This window comes from Lineus longissimus, chromosome 17 (assembly GCF_910592395.1).
Source record: "Lineus longissimus chromosome 17, tnLinLong1.2, whole genome shotgun sequence".
Classification (NCBI taxonomy): Eukaryota; Metazoa; Nemertea; class Pilidiophora; order Heteronemertea; family Lineidae; genus Lineus; species Lineus longissimus.
Window position 1 is genome coordinate 16,174,686 of NC_088324.1, and position 17,303 is coordinate 16,191,988.

The following is a 17,303-nucleotide window of genomic DNA, read 5'->3' on the forward strand; positions in this document are numbered from 1 at the left end:
TCATTGTGACCTCGCTGGGCTCAGTCTTCATCCTGCTCCATCCCAGCTCTCCTGTTATTGGTGCCAACTTGCCGCTCTTCCTCTACTCATGTCATTGTGACCTCGCTGGGCTCAGTCTTCATCCTGCTCCATCCCAGCTCTCTTGTTGTTGGTGCCAACTTGCCGCTCTTCCTCTACTCATGTCATTGTGACCTCGCTGGGCTCAGTCTTCATCCTGCTCCATCCCAGCTCTCCTGTTGTTGGTGCCAACTTGCCGCTCTTCCTCTACTCATGTCATTGTGACCTCGCTGGGCTCAGTCTTCATCCTGCTCCATCCCAGCTCTCCTGTTATTGGTGCCAACTTGCCGCTCTTCCTCTACTCATGTCATTGTGACCTCGCTGGGCTCAGTCTTCATCCTGCTCCATCCCAGCTCTCTTGTTGTTGGTGCCAACTTGCCGCTCTTCCTCTACTCATGTCATTGTGACCTCGCTGGGCTCAGTCTTCATCCTGCTCCATCCCAGCTCTCCTGTTGTTGGTGCCAACTTGCTGCTCTTCCTCTACTCATGTCATTGTGACCTCGCTGGGCTCAGTCTTCATCCTGCTCCATCCCAGCTCTCTTGTTGTTGGTGCCAACTTGCCGCTCTTCCTCTACTCATGTCATTGTGACCTCGCTGGGCTCAGTCTTCATCCTGCTCCATCCCAGCTCTCATGTTGTTGGTGCCAACTTGCCGCTCTTCCTCTACTCGAAGCACAGAATCCCTGGATCATCTGGCCATCATCATAAACCATGCCAGCTTGTTAACCAAGTTCTAAAATAAACCATGAACTAAAGTCTGACTCCCTCGGTGGTAAAGACGTTGAACCATGCGAGGTTGACAATCAATCAATACAGAGCAACACACTGCTCCTAGAATCGTGAATCACTCCAGTCATCATCCTCTTGAGGATTTGTCGAGTGCCTCGCGTGAATCATGAGCCGACGAATCCCGATAATTGTACCGTGAGAAGAGCAAATCCTCCAGTGTGTATATTTGAGGATTCGCTGAGTTTCTCATGCCGTCTTCATCTTGTGGAGCATTCAGTGACAGCACTCCCAGTAGTCTATAACATGGTGCACAGGTTTCTGACAGCGCAAACAGTCTTCTTGTATTGTTGAATTAAAAGTTAGAGTATGCTTTGCTGATCCCTGGCTGGTGCCTGTACTGCCTCTTGGTTTCTCTCTTATAGTAATAGTGTTATCATATTGTCTTGAACTGAGGTTCACTATACCTAGTGCCTTGGTCAGGGCAAGCAAAGGACCCCACCCATTGAGGAACATGAGTGCTTGCGATTGACTCTACTTCTAGTCTCTGGACTGGGGCCGATGTTGAAGTTGAGGTCACTAGGGCAATAACCTCGACCGGCACGTAAAGGTATAGGTCCAAAACCACTTATCATGCTTTGGAAGAGGAACACTGCCCAGAGAATAACTCCACCAAGTCGAGAGCCAATGCCAAAGAAGTAGATGAATCAGAATGAAGTTACTCTTGGGTCATTAATGAAAGGTCTTGCTGTATGATATCTGAGACAGTCATTAGAGTTTCGTTGCGAGGAATAGGTTGAAGCTGGCATCAGCACTGAGAGGTATTGGGAGGTGATCTCTTTGGATGAAGGTGAGTCACAGCAAACATCTTGATACGCTGTGGTGAAAATAAACGAAAGGCATCACATTTATTGAGTCCTCATCAGGTGAACTGTGGCAAACCCGCCGCCGCCATAGAAATATGTGAAAATGAAGAACTCTCGCCTTGGCATAACTGGTGAAAATCATGCAAATGACTAATGAAGCTTTTCTGTGATATATGTGCAATATCCATCACTGACGGATATGTGAGATGAGAAAAACTCCTTCTCATCTCCTAAATGTCAACTATTTTGCCCATTGATTTGAGACGATGTGTCTAATCTATTTGTGGGGAACCTGATCAGGAGAAGGTCATGTCACCAATCAAGGCAAACCTGTCCCCACGGGAAACACTAAATGATGGATCACGATGAAAACATGACTGAATGGCAGCGATAGGCGGATTGGCGGCGACTTTATTAGGCAGCAACTGAGATATTTGTTCCTGGCTAATTCAGCCCATAAAGGCTGAGGTATAGGTGCATAAGAGGATAATGGATTGTCTGACAGTAAGAGGATGAGTTTTGTTTTCATATTGCTGGAGGGAATTGACTGAGACAGATTGCGGGTTTGATGGTTAGGATCACAGGTCTTGGTATTGGACTCTTAGTCTTGGGTCACGGGTTCCAGAGTGAGTCTGGTCACTCTTTGTCTCGTCAGCAAGCTCCAGTTGGCTATGGAACAAATAACAGTAAACCATGGTGAAAATGAGAGTCACTGAGTTTCTCCATGAATGGAAACACCAAGTCTCAGGAGAGTGAGCAATGAGAAGGTTGTTGCTCTTCTTTAAGTGTTTTCCGGTGGTCTCTTGTATAAGTAATCTCTCCTTCACACAATGAGGTGTGATATTGAGGGGGCACAAGTTTTGATCTGAGGTGTGGGTGATGAACTGTTGTGATTCTTCGATGTTATGCAACAAAACACCTGCCCACATGATGTAAGTGGCTTGTTTTTGCAAAAAGTTGAATATATTTCACATGAAGACACCGAATATCGAATCAGTTCTAAGCTAAAGGAAAAGGAGCTGTGAAGCATCAGACATTTGTTACGACAACTGACGAGAAAGACTCTCTGAGGGAAAGAGTTTATGATAGCACTTGTGTACACTGCAGTAAAGTAACGCGAACGAGGAGTATGTCGTCCAGAAGTAAGTTTTAACTTCAAATTACACATTTTCAAGATTAAAGTATGCAGCCAGGTTTGTAAACGCAGGCAAAATCTCTGGATGTCTTTTGCCCATCAGTCTGGCAAGATATCCATGGGGTATCGCCGGCCTTTGCTTGTGTGCATGCCTGATGTTGAGCCAGTGTTTAGGAGAGTTGTGGCAGTGAGCTGTATGAATGGAGTCTGACGAAGAGATCCAGCGTACACACTCATAATATACGTGGGTCTACATTGAGAGTAACATCTAGACTTGGCTCTAGTCCTAAAACATCTCGGGAGCGTCTCACATGCTCTTCATATTCTGAGATCCGAAACTGAACAAACTTTCACTCAGCATCAGGCTACTTACTATGGCTTGGATGGGGCCAGACCTTTTGAATTCTAGAAGTAAGGCTCCTTGGAGAAGCTTTCAGCCTACGGCTTCTGACTGTGGGACCAGGCCAGTCTTTGGAGAAGCTTTCAGCCTACGGCTTCTGACTGTGGGACCAGGCCAGTCTTTGGATAAGCTTTCAGCCTACGGCTTCTGACTGTGGGACCAGGCCAGTCTTTGGAGAAGCTTTCAGCCTACGGCTTCTGACTGTGGGACCAGGCCAGTCTTTGGAGAAGCTTTCAGCCTACGGCTTCTGACTGTGGGACCAGGCCAGTCTTTGGATAAGCTTTCAGCCTACGGCTTCTGACTGTTATACCAGGCCAGTCTTTGGAGAAGCTTTCAGCCTACGGCTTCTGACTGTGGGACCAGGCCAGTCTTTGGAGAAGCTTTCAGCCTACGGCTTCTGACTGTGGGACCAGGCCAGTCTTTGGAGAAGCTTTCAGCCTACGGCTTCTGACTGTGGGACCAGGCCAGTCTTTGGAGAAGCTTTCAGCCTACGCTTCTGACTGTGGGACCAGGCCAGTCTTTGGAGAAGCTTTCAGCCTACGCTTCTGACTGTGGGACCAGGCCAGTCTTTGGAGAAGCTTTCAGCCTTTGGCTTTTTACTATGTGGCCAGGCTTATTCTGTAATGAAGGCTCCTCGTGTCTACAACACCTCCTGGATCTTCAACCAGTAGTGGCATCTGCAGGAAGAGTGCATTTGTTTTATACAATATTTCTTGGCAATCAGAATATCAACAAAAATGCATCAACATACACGCTATTGCTTGGCTTTGCATAAGTTGCTCATCAGTCATAGTGGGTAAGGACTCCTGATCCTCCGATTGTATGATCTGGCTGTGGTCATGGATAACATGCCCAATCAATGGATCGACCGATAAACTATCTCACAGTCAAGTGAGTGAACATGGTGTGTGAGTGAATTTTTCCAATTGAAAAATATTGCCAGTGTTGGTTTAGTGGTGGGTTACAATAGACGTAAGAGAAGTTTAGCTTGGAGGAGAAGTTGATTTATCAACCCGGGCTGGAGACTAAAGGTCTAAAATGTTAGACGATCATGGGCTTTGTATCCACCCGTGGAGAATTTTGGGATATCGGCGGGTATGTCTATTGTACCAAGCCCAAATTGTATAAATTGCTTTGGAAAAAGCAGTACTTTCGCTGTGAAGGTTGCTTCTTTGACATTCTGGAGAATTGAGCAAGACTGATGACTCCCTCGAGGTTTGTGTAGCTTCTTCTCAGTTGCTGTGAGCAAAAAGCTTTGCCAGCATGAAAGGTTAGTATGGTTTGCAGATTGAACAGCAGCAGTATATCCTGTCTAGCTCTGAGGCAAAAGCAATCCGTTTAATATAAATGATGATGTTGTTTAGAATACTGAGCTGGATTAATGTATCCATAGGATGTGTTGCCTTCCAGGTTCTGCTGTATATAAAGTCAGCTCAGTCAAAAGGAGTCCATTCAATCTTTAGGTTTCTTACTTGACATTCCTTAGATTGCTAGAGAAGACAGAGGATTCCCTCTGGGCCGGTGCCATTCTTGCTGATGTGGCAGTGAAGAGGTTACTCTAAAGCCCCTCATTGACATCTGTTCACTTCCACAGGAGTTTGGTTTAACGATGTAAGAGTCTATCCCCAACACAAAGTGACTCCTCTCTTGTAGTTGGCAGCCATCAGAAGAAAAGTGGAGACTCCAACGATGTATGAAAGTCAAACTCATGTGGCTATAATAGCTTGCAATAACTCGGATGTCGGTGATATATGGCACTGAAATTACTCTCCTGTTTAGCCGAATGGCCATATATAAAATAGATAGTAGCTGAGGCCATTTTGCTGACGTTTCTCCTCTCATCAGTCTTCGATAACGATTGATATCCGAGGCGGAAGAACGCTGACTCTATCATAATGAATATGGGGACTGGTCACCTTGGTTGTACTTGTAGGCTGTTCATGACTTCTCCCAATCATTCAGAGTCCAGTGCTTGTTGGGATTCAGCAATCAACGCTTCAGACTGCGACAGTTATTGTTGGCAATTATGTCAGGATAATTTCGACTTTGATGATAAATCATAGAAGCCTTTTGTATTCCATTCAGCAATGGTTGGATACAAAACCACGTCACTAGCCGACCTATTTTCAGCTTGATAGAACAATCGGTTGAATGCCTAGGTTCCATTTGTTGTTTGAAAGCTCAGCTAATCTTCATGAATATTCACCAGACACCGAGACTGATGTCACAACTACTCTGTGTCACCAGGTTAATGTTTTCCGCTTGTTGTTAAAAATGGAGCTGGAACTGTCGGCAATGATGTTAGTTCAGAATATCTAATATTCATCATTTTGTAATATTCATGGAGCATGGATATAGAATCTCGAGGGAGTTGAGTCAGACTGGTAGCGAATGGGATTTCCAACCGATTATCTATGGTGGTATTGATGATATCATCCACATCACTTATTTTGTTGCTACTACAATAACAGAGGCCACAGTATCATCGGCACGTCATCATTTAGCGATTGTGGGTATGAGGCAGGAAGAGTAATAATCCAGTAACAATTACAATGTGATAAATGTTATAATTATGCCACCTTTGATCCGACTGTTTGGACGAATAAGATGTCGCATTGTGAGTCAGTTTGGGCTGCCAGGAGATCATGTTTGGTGGGTCTGGGAAAGTCACAGAGAACTATGATTGAAGTGATTGAAATATGTCAGTATACTGTCTAGGCTAGCATGAAGGGTTAAGTCTGGTAATGATCTTTGATTTAATGAATGCATACCAGAGAATTATTCATGAAGTCCCAGTAGTACATACCCATAAATACATGCATAATGTATGTGTGGTTGTTGTGTCTGGGTATATGCAACAGAGGGAAACTCGGGTACATGTAATACCAGCATTTCCTGAATAGAAGGAAATCAGGAGCCTTTTGGTCCCCAATGAATAGGCAGGCATACTCTGCCCCTGGTCCCCAATGAATAGGGAGGCATACTCTGCCCCTGGTCCCCAATGAATAGGGAGGCATACTCTGCCCCTGGTCCCCAATGAATAGGCAGGCATACTCTGCCCCTGGTCCCCAATGAATGGGCAGGCATACTCTGCCCCTGGTCCCCAATGAATAGGCAGGCATACTCTGCCCCTGGTCCCCAATGAATAGGCAGGCATACTCTGCCGCTGGTCCCCAATGAATAGGCAGGCATACTCTGCCCCTGGTCCCCAATGAATAGGCAGGCATACTCTGCCCCTGGTCTCCAATGAATAGGCAAGCATACTCTGCCCCTGGTCCCCAATGAATAGTCAGGCATACTCTGCCCCTGGTCCCCAATGAATAGGCAGGCATACTCTGCCCCTGGTCCCCAATAAATAGGCAGGCATACTCTGCCCCTGGTCCCCAATGAATAGGCAGGCATACTCTGCCCCTGTCCACAATGAATAGGCAGACATACTCTGCCCCTGGTCCCCAATGAATAGGCAGACATACTCTGCTCCTGGTCCCCAATGAATAGGCAGACATACTCTGCCCCTGGTCCCCAATGAATAGGCAGGCATACTCTGCCCCTGGTCCCCAATGAATAGGCAGACATACTCTGCCCCTGGTCCCCAATGAATAGGCAGACATACTCTGCCCCTGGTCCCCAATGAATAGGCAGGCATACTCTGCCCCTGGTCCCCAATGAATAGGCAGGCATACTCTGCCCCTGGTCCCCAATGAATAGGCAGGCATACTCTGCCCCTGGAGAGAGTGCCATCTTCTGTTAGTTTGTATGCAACTCTTATACTATGAAGTGTACGTTGGCTTTGAGCTTGAATGTTATAGGTAGAACTGCTTCCAACCACACTGGCATATAACTTACAGAAAGCAAAGGGTTAAATTCAATCCAGGTGAATCACCTGCATCCTAAGTTGCAGATCTTGGGCACCTGTAGGATCATCAGCAGAATCGGGGCACACCATCCCCTACAACAACTTCATTGGCAGATTAATCAAGAATGATATATATATACTTGTGTTATAAAGTAACTGCGACACATCCTCCCTTACAATTGTTGCTAATACTCCACCAGTAATAAGTACTGTGCAGTATGATCACAAGTACTTAAAAGAATGTCAAGAATGTGAACGACCACCACTTGATGTCCCCTCAACACTTTAGATGACATCTATTTACTGCGCTCAAATCGTATATTTACACATGTTGGAATAAATGTGGTTGCATTGTTGCAGCTGGTAAGTTAAGATAGACAAGTCATCTTCAATAAAGGATTCAAGTTGACAAATAGAATGATGGCCATATATGGACAGCTCATCTGTTGTCTAAACGAGTCTATCTGATGAGTTACTACAGTTATTATGGCCATTGGAAATTCTGATTACAAACTGATTAGGATGTGACCAGGATTCAATATGACACTCATTATATTCTGATGTCCATCGGCTGACGCAGTGTCCTTTACCAATCTCTAACAGTGCCCCGATGGCTGATGATTCATCCATTATCCAGAGTTGTCACCATCAGTTCCTGAGCCAGGCCTTGACATCAGTTCCTGAGCCAGGCCTTGACATCAGTTCCTGAGCCAGGCCTTGACATCAGTTCCTGAGCCAGGCCTCGACATCAGTTCCTGAGCCAGGCCTCGACATCAGTTCCTGAGCCAGGCCTCGACATCAGTTCCTGAGCCAGGCCTCGACATCAGTTCCTGAGCCAGGCCTCGACATCAGTTCCTGAGCCAGGCCTCGACATCAGTTCCTGAGCCAGGCCTCGACATCAGTTCCTGAGCCAGGCCTCGACATCAGTTCCTGAGCCAGGCCTCGACATCAGTTCCTGAGCCAGGCCTCGACATCAGTTCCTGAGCCAGGCCTCGACATCAGTTCCTGAGCCAGGCCTCGACATCAGTTCCTGAGCCAGGCCTTGACATCAGTACTGTCAGTGATGCTCGGCGATGACGGGATGAAAGAGTTGTCACCATCAGTTCCTGAGCCAGGCCTTGACATCAGTTTCTGAGCCAGGCCTTGACATCAGTACTGTCAGCGATGCTCGGCGATGACGGGATGAAAGGCGTTTCACAGTGCAAGTGGGAAGCTTACTCCTCTCAGGAAGTTTGAACTAAATTATTAGATTTCATATTTGTTACGCATGCACCTACCAACCTCGGCTACAATAGGCTACTCCTTCATATGCATGTGCTACTGATACAAAATGTATACGTTTGTTTTTATCTTCTGCCGAGGCTCATTGGAAGTCTTCAAATGAGTATTGGGTTGAGTAGTAGCTAATTTCAGCTAACTTTCGGCTGTTCATACAGCTAAATTAGTCTTATCTCGACCTTGTCAAGCCTTTTGTCAACCCCTTGTGTTGGTGAAGAGCTGGAATGAGATTGATTAAGCCTGAAGGTGGGGGGGGGGGGGGGGGGAGAGGAGAGTGTATGATCTCTCGTTAGATTCATCTGCTGGATTGGTTAGAGGAAAACCAGTGAGAATCATTGGGTTGATGACGGTTTAAGGACACAATATCACCAAACTGTATCTGATAGATTGAGAGTTGTTACACATGTTAAACATGGGTGACAGCACCTCAACATGTAGACGATCAAGTTGAGACAGTGTCTTTGAACTTCAATGAGTTTTTTTATGTCGATAGCCGATATGTTTTTGTCCTTGATGACCCAGACTGACCGATGACGAATGACAGTCATCTGTGATGAGTGGCATCACGAGCATCACTGTCTGTGAATTTGGTTAACCCTTGCTCAGCTTTGAGGATACGAAGGGGCATGAGTTTCACCAAGGAAAGATGTGGTGTACTCTGGCTGGCTATGCATTCCAAGTGATGGAGTGAAATGCTTCCCCTTGAGAGCTGATTTGGGAGGCCTTGGCTGAGTTTCACCAAGGAAAGATGTGGTGTACTCTGGCTGGCTATGCATTCCAAGTGATGGAGTGAAATGCTTCCCCTTGAGAGCTGATTTGGGAGGCCTTGGCTGAGTTTCACCAAGGAAACATGTGGTGTACTCTGGCTGGCTATGCATTCCAAGTGATGGAGTGAAATGCTTCCCCTTGAGAGCTGATTTGGGAGGCCTTGGCTGAGTTTCACCAAGGAAACATGTGGTGTACTCTGGCTGGCTATGCATTCCAAGTGATGGAGTGAAATGCTTCCCCTTGAGAGCTGATTTGGGAGGCCTTGGCTGAGTTTCACCAAGGAAACATGTGGTGTACTCTGACTGGCCCTGCATTCCAAGTGATGGAGTGAAATGCTTCCCCTTGAGAGCTGATTTGGGAGGCGTTGGCTGATCCTTGTAATAACATGACAGGATTACATGCCACATCAAACTGCCTCCCTGGTGTCCTTCAGTTGGTAGTTTACCAACGTATGGTTCTATCAGGTACTGTTAGTGCGTAATCACTCAGGTACTTAACCCAGATTGAAAGACCAAAACATGTCGTTACTGTCGGCCTCTGGGTCACACTCCAAGCGGGACATACTGGTGCAATGACATGAATGAGATCATTGAGAGAGAAAACTTGCAAAAAATGTATTGTATTATAATTCTGCATTGTCTGCATACAACTATTGTGTTACTACCAGTGGTGGTAGGGGTTAGATGGACTTCTCTATAGGCTTGAATGCCATTGGAAACTAAATTGGCGATGGTAGGCAAAAAGAAAGCATAAAACTTTACAGCTTGATATCAAGAAACACTTGATGTCTTGGAAGTTTATGATAAAGTCAATTTGAGGCCATAACTTCAACAGTGGCGTCCGAGACAAAAACCAAGAATTAGATTGCTGATAAAACCAAACTGACCAATCAACTTTTTAAAATCCAATTGTTTGCTGACGTGAGGTAAAACAAGGACAGTGTCATGATAGCTGTGATGGGCATGTTTGGGTTGGAATGTTGGACCCATGTCCTACACTCATATCACACTTTATCTTTATAGTCTTATTTGCGCACTCAGTGTTATCAAAGTCAGTTGTTGGGTGATAGCGCTGGGAGGTACAACTCTTTGATAGTCAAGGGATCTGTTTTGTTTGTGTATCTCTCTTGCTTTTAACTCGAACCAAAAGGGAAAGAAATATCTAAACTTGATTCAAAGTGTTGATTTGCTTTGAATTAGTGGAGTTTATGTGAGACATGTGCTGAGTGAAAAAGGCCAATGAGATGAGCTTCTAAAACAAACTACGATTCGAATTCAAAGCTGGAATTGCAAATTATCACTCTTTTAAACTTTCTATAAAATGATTGGACTATCCCGCAGCCAGTCACTTGCGACGAGTGCGGATGGCGGGTCACCAAGAAGATGGGGATCAGGGCGATTCGCTCTGCGACGTGCGCTGACAGTGCAAGACTCGCCACAAGGTTTGCAATGTACTTCTGTTCTCAAGCCGTAAACTGTGGAATATTTTTCTTTTTCATTTTGCGGTCGCCAAAATTCTTTGTTTGCTGCCGGAATATCGTATTTGCATGAGAGTTTCATACAGCTTTCATGAAAAACATGCGAGAATTTATTGGTGTGTGAAACTTCCCGATTCATGACCGTTATCGATATGATATCATGGATGACGTTTGGAGACTTCCTGCTTAGGTAGCCCTATATGAAACAAAAGATTCACATGTTCTGAACAAACACATACTGGTGATTATTGACAAAAAAATGTTACACAAAGTTGCCCCTACTTGGGATTTGAACCGCAGACCTTTGGGTTTCTGGTCTGCTCCTCTACCACCTGAGCTATTGTGGTTCACTGATTTTCTCAGTGTTTCTGTACTTCTTATATTCTAATGAAAAGGCCTTCTTATTATGGTGACTGATGCAAAGGTCATTGGTACAAATGTTTTCCTTTTCAGCAAATGGACTTATCAACCTAATCTCTCCAAGGTTACAAGCTGTAAAGACCATGTCAGCAGATGTCTTCTCTCATTACACCTGTAACTATAGTAACTGATCGGTGTCATTTCTCTTTTGCCAGAGACTTCAAAATCTCCCGGGTCAAAGGTCATCCAGAAGGCGCATTCCATCCGTGACAAATTCTTCCGTCGTCCGTCCTCGAGTGGAATGACTCCAAACAAACTCATTGAGATAAAGTCACCAAAGGCGAAGAAGGTTTCTCGTGGGTCGAGTTTCAGTGAGGGGACCTCGGTGAACGAAAAGAAGAAGAAAGATCAGGTATGTGTTGTGACCTTGAGCAGGTCTCTTTACTTCCACTCTATTCAATGGATGTCACCACCCTTCTCATGCCCTTGTCATTGTCATCATGCTTATTAAGTGTTTGTTTTTCAGGAGGTGGACCGGCTCAAACAGGATAGTATGAAAGTGTTCAACGCATTGAAATACACGCAGGACGTTGTCGATAAGAATATCCTTCAGCAGCTGCCAGGGAGCGCCACCATCGTCCTGGAGACGATCATGGACATCACTACGAGGCTGCTCAACAGTTATTTTAGCCAGGAGAGGTGAAACATCATCAACGCCAAAACATTTTTGACTTTGAAAATTTTTCAAAATTTTGACTTTTTTTCTGCAAAAGTCCCAAAAATATTTTTCACTGGTTTTTTTGTTTTTTGCTCGAAATGAACCAACATCTTCAGTCTTTTCTTTTCATCAGAAGTTTGAACTTATGAATAAATTCCGCTCTCAATAACTGTTTGATAAAGAAAGTGACAAGCCAACCCTCGTAATTACTGTCACATGTAATCGATCTTTCTATTTCAGTTCGGTGATGATCTCAACGTTCAACCAGGTCTACCAGAGCCTCGCCAACCTCATCCGCTGGTCAGATAAGGTGATGATGACGGCAGACAACCAGCCAGTCAACAAGGAGACAGCCACCTGCATCATCAATGCTGTCAGTGATGGCATTAATGTAAGTGTCTGATGCACATTTATTTGGTCACTTGTAGCATATGTGGAGGACAAAATCATCCCAATCCCGTTTAGTGTGAGCCCAGCGGTGATATCTCCCACAGACATGATCAGTTACCATTCTCTCTGTCACCATTGACACCATTTCTCAAATATAGCCACATGTTGAGCTGACAGTCCCCGTTCTGCCTGTGACTGCTAACACTATCTCTCTCCAGGAACTTATGAAGCTCTCGATCGACAAGCTGGAGCGGCAGGGATCAGGCAACTACAAGAATAGAAACATTCGCAACGTCAACTCAGTCGCCGCTGCTGATAAGGACAGGTAAGTCTGACGACATTGAAAATAACCTATGTTTTGTGGCATCTTATTCAATACATATTTGAACTTTCGTCAGCATCAGTCACAACGTGAATCTCTGGTTCATCGTTGATGTGAAGTGCAAATAGACACAGAGCCTCCTTCTAAATCATGTCAATGATATTGTATGTTATCATCACATCTCTATGCATACATTCAGCCTTCATATTCTCTACTTATACCCATCATGAACCAGGCCCGCTCAACTGAGCATCGTCCTGGAAAGCCCCCCTCCCCCCAGCGATGACCTCCTCTTCCAATCCCCATCCAGGCCCCTCTCATGTGAACATCCTCCATTTCAGGACCTCCCTCCCGGACATCCCTCTCACACCACGTGAGAAGGAAATCCTCCAACAGACGCAGTTGCCACATTTTAGCTTCGACGTGAAACAAACAGATGGCCAGCTCAATAATAATGACAACACGGACACACCTCCTCCTCCAAAACCTCCTCTCCCTAAAGACTACGTGGCGGTCCTCAGGAAAAGGTGCATATCTTAATAAGTGTTCACTCTTTGTGGATAACTGATGAGTACTTGGTCAAGTCTGTTGACAGTTGAACAAATTGAAGCGTGTAGATAATGAAGCCTGGTAATACACATCACCTGGTCTTACTTCCAGTGACTGCAATCACCCTCTTCTATTCCCTTCATTGTATATACCATGTTTGTCTATGAACTTGCAATTCTCATCAAGTACAAGGAAGTCTTCATAATCCATTGTCAGTTCCCTTCCCATTTGAATGAATGTCAGGTTGACCTGAAATCTGAGCTCATCTCTGGCAGTCACTGGGTGATCATTAGGAGGCAAGAACACCTCTTTTGATCTCCCATAAGTAGGCAGATCGTGTTCAAGATTGTTGTCAGAGTCAGTTGGGATTGTCAAAGCCTTAACCGTACTATTTATCCTTGTGGTTTCAGCAGTGCGACCTACCCCCCGGCCAATTCTGACCAGCCGCCACCGCTGCCAGAAAAACGAAAATCAGCTGCCTCACTAGAATCTCCCACTTCACCCTCGCTGAAAGACGAAGTGTTTGCAATGTTTAACAAGCTTTCCAACGAATGCCACGCTTCGATGCCGAGTTCATCTCCGATGGGTTCAACACCTCTCAGTGTCTCACCGAGCAGTAGTGTCGGCTCAGCGGGGATCAATAAATCACGTGAGGACTTGATAGCGGACAGTTCATATCGTGATACAAAGAGCCCTTCACACACCATCGATCGACCAATCGATAGGCAGTATTCTGATTATGATAATGAGCCATTTCAGTGTGATTCTTACAGTCCAAGTCAGCAATATGATCGACAGGTCTCCGATTATGAAAACAATGTCTGTGATTCCAGTAGCGGGTCGGTTGATGAGATTAACCAACTCACCCAACAAATACAAGGCTTGACGACGAATATTGACAATAGAACTTCCCAGCATGCACCACCGATCCCGGATAAAAAGACGAGTCTGGTCTACAATGCCAACTCGGACTATGATAACATAGTGAACGCAAACCCACAGGATATTCTGAGTAAAATGAGAGAGAATATGGGTCAAAGTATGTCCGAGCGGTTGGGCAAGTTTGGTAGCTCACCAGGATTCCCGTTTCAGGATATGTCGTTCCAAGGTTTCCAAGGTTCATCTATGCTCAGTAGCAACACGGCCATGATGCCATCTCTACAGATGTCTAATCCACCAGCCGGTGACGCGGTAGACTTAAGCAGCCAGATGCAGCTGTCTACGTTGAAACCAATGCAGACATCCTCCCAGATGAGCTCATCCAGTTTGCATAATTTCTCAGTCCAGAAACAGCTTCAGCATTCATCAATGTTGGCGTCACGTCAGGTCGTGCAGAAGAAAGTGGTCTCATCGCAGACTTTTCATTCGTCTCACCAGTCGTCCTCACAGGCTTCGTTTCAGTCTTCCTCCCAGCAGTCTTTCTCTCAATCATCACAACGCGTCACTAAGTCGTCTTACTCCTCCACAAAATCTGCCTCACACATCGGGGAGAACGGGAATCTCCTCGCTGGCAAGGAAACCATCAAACAAGAGACGAAGGCATTCGGGGAGGCAAGCAGCACTGCCGTACTGCCCTCTGGTGAGAATATCACACACTCTCGCTCCCTCGCTCACGATGCCAAGACTTACGAGGAGAAGGAGATTGATTGTACAGGAGATAGTCCACCAAGATTGAGACACAAGTTTGCACATCAATCTAAGACTTTGGGGATTAATGAAATGATGACAGCGGAGGGGACACAACGTGAGATCATCACCGGAGGAGAGGTGTTTGCCGCTGTCTCAGACGGCGAGAGTAATGGCCAGGCACCGCCACTGCCGCCCAAGAAGAAAGCAAGTAAGTCATGAACCTTTTCATTATTTCATTGAAAATGTCTTTCTGATTATACATCAGTTCATATCTCTCTCCTCTGTTGTCTTCATTGGCGGGAAGCTTTAGCTACGGGTATTCAATCGACTAGATTGGATCAGTTCTGCTCTAATCTGGCAATATGACAATGATAAACATTTTAGTCATTATTCTGAGTAACAAGGAAATGAGTGTGACAAAAACACTTGAAATTTGACCCAGAATTAATAGTGATGTACAATCCTTGCACATCATATTGTATTGTATGTTAATCTCCCTGGACATGGCCTAGTTTCAATGGTAATCAAATAATGTAGATAACTAATATCTTGGGGCAACTTTGGAAAAATGGATTAAACGATCAAATTCAAACTAAATGCAGTAAATAAAACAGAAATGTCATTCATAACTACAGATTAGGGGGATTTCTCTTTGCCTGTGTTAAGCGGCCTAGTGATGGTTGTCATGAGTTCAAATCGTGGCCAACTCACAGATAGTCACTGGTCTAAGCCACGTGAGAAGCTTCAGCTCATTTGTGTTATGATAACCCCTAGTTACCGATAGAGAGAGTAAGAATGATCAAGAGAGCTAAAAAAACCCAAGAACTCTTGATTTCTATGATAAACCATTGTCTCGTGGGCGATGGGTCATGCCAGTAATCATGTGAAAGAAAACATATTCCTTAAGAACTCAAAACTCTAATTCTTTTACCTTGTGTAAGATGTGCCTGTGGGGCCATGATGAATAAGACTCAACTGGATGTGCCTGTGGGGCCATGATGAATAAGACTCAACTGGATGTGCCTGTGGGGCCATGATGAATAAGACAACTGGATGTGCCTGTGGGGCCATGATGAATAAGACAACTGGATGTGCCTGTGGGGCCATGATGAATAAGACTCAACTGGATGTGTCTGTGGGGCCATGATGAATAAGACTCAACTGGATGTGTCTGTGGGGCCATGATGAATAAGACTCAACTGGATGTGCCTGTGGGGCCATGATGAATAAGACTCAACTGGATGTGCCTGTGGGGCCATGATGAATAAGACTCAACTGGATGTGCCTGTGGGGCCATGATGAATAAGATTCAACTGGATGTGCCTGTGGGGCCATGATGAATAAGACTCAACTGGATGTGCCTGTGGGGCCATGATGAATAAGACTAAACTGGATGTGCCTGTGGGGCCATGATGATTAAGACTAAACTGGATGTGCCTGTGGGGCCATGATGAATAAGACTAAACTGGATGTGTCTGTGGGGCCATGATGAATAAGACTCAGCTACCTATACCAGCAAGTAACCCATGTTCTCCTGTTTTCAGTTGAGGCGTACATGCAGACATTTGCTGGGTATTCTCAGCCGAACTTCCTTGAGTTTAGCCGCCATTCGATGTTGTCAAACCGGTTCTATCAGGAACAATGGCACCAGAAACAGGTTGAGTTCTTCACACCGTTCCAGCGCTCCAATACAATCAGTGTATCACAGGTAAGATAATGCCATTCTGTCTTGAAACAGGAGCACGAGGTGTGCGAGGGATGTTGTAATGTTCCCAACCATCTCTAGTTCAGTAGGAGAAAGATGGCTTTGGTATAATTGATACCTAGTCTCAAGAGTTTCAAATTGATCACCCATGCCTTGGTGATTCTAGGAGTCAGTTGTCCACAGCATTGAGGATCTCAAATCTCCACTAAGTGCACATGATTTCTTGGATGATAAGGATGTTGTTAGATTGTGAAGTCAATACCGATTGCTGCTGTTAGTGTGTCACCTTGACGTATGCATTGCCCCATAGTTTGACAAGTGAAGAAACCTATTCCCCTGGTAATTCAACGAAATGACTGTTTGTTTTGTGTTTCAGCTTGGTCGGCATTCTCATGAGCCTATCCTAGCGCGAGAGGCACGGAATGCAGATGAATTACTTCTCGCTCCAGCGATACCGCCCAAGAGAAACAGGGTAAGTAGTTGTGAATGGGCATTCCATGTCGGATGGAGCTGTATAGTTATATAGAAAAAATGTCTGCCTGCTGAAGTGTGGATTGATGTACACTTTCCCCCCTTGAGGTAGGTGCTGGGGTTAACCTAAGATGGGGTGCTAGGATGTACACTTTCCCCCCTTGAGGTAGGTGCTGGGGTTAACCTAAGATGGGGTGCTAGGATGTACACTTTCCCCCCTTGAGGTAGGTGCTGGGGTTAACCTAAGATGGGGTGCTAGGATGTACACTTTCCCCCCTTGAGGTAGGTGCTGGGGTTAACCTAAGATGGGGTGCTAGGATGTACACTTCCCCCCTTGAGGTAGGTGCTGGGGTTAACCTAAGATGGGGTGCTAGGATGTACACTTTCCCCCCTTGAGGTAGGTGCTGGGGTTAACCTAAGATGGGGTGCTAGGATGTACACTTTCCCCCCTTGAGGTAGGTGCTGGGGTTAACCTAAGATGGGGTGCTAGGATGTACACTTTCCCCCCTTGAGGTAGGTGCTGGGGTTAACCTAAGATGGGGTGCTAGGGTGTACACTTTCCCCCCTTGAGGTAGGTGCTGGGGTTAACCTAAGATG

The 17,303-nt window shown here is 45.5% G+C and overlaps 1 protein-coding gene across 9 annotated transcripts in view; it reads left to right on the plus strand.

Annotated features, from left to right (window-relative positions):
* LOC135501862 (guanine nucleotide-releasing factor 2-like) overlaps positions 1–17,303 on the plus strand; it is a 37,398-nt gene that overhangs the window by 10,657 nt on the left and 9,438 nt on the right. For 6 of the 9 annotated variants that reach the window (XM_064794250.1, XM_064794251.1, XM_064794243.1 and 3 more), the window contains exons 2-9: positions 11,138–11,334; positions 11,449–11,621; positions 11,881–12,031; positions 12,249–12,355; positions 12,694–12,879; positions 13,312–14,738; positions 16,075–16,238; positions 16,612–16,707. In XM_064794250.1, the coding sequence (XP_064650320.1) occupies positions 11,138–11,334; positions 11,449–11,621; positions 11,881–12,031; positions 12,249–12,355; positions 12,694–12,879; positions 13,312–14,738; positions 16,075–16,238; positions 16,612–16,707 (2,501 nt within the window). Of the gene's footprint in view, positions 1–10,154; positions 10,527–11,137; positions 11,335–11,448; positions 11,622–11,880; positions 12,032–12,248; positions 12,356–12,693; positions 12,880–13,311; positions 14,739–16,074; positions 16,239–16,611; positions 16,708–17,303 lie in introns of those variants that run through there. The other 3 variants (XM_064794245.1, XM_064794244.1, XM_064794252.1) reach the window with 3 other exon arrangements.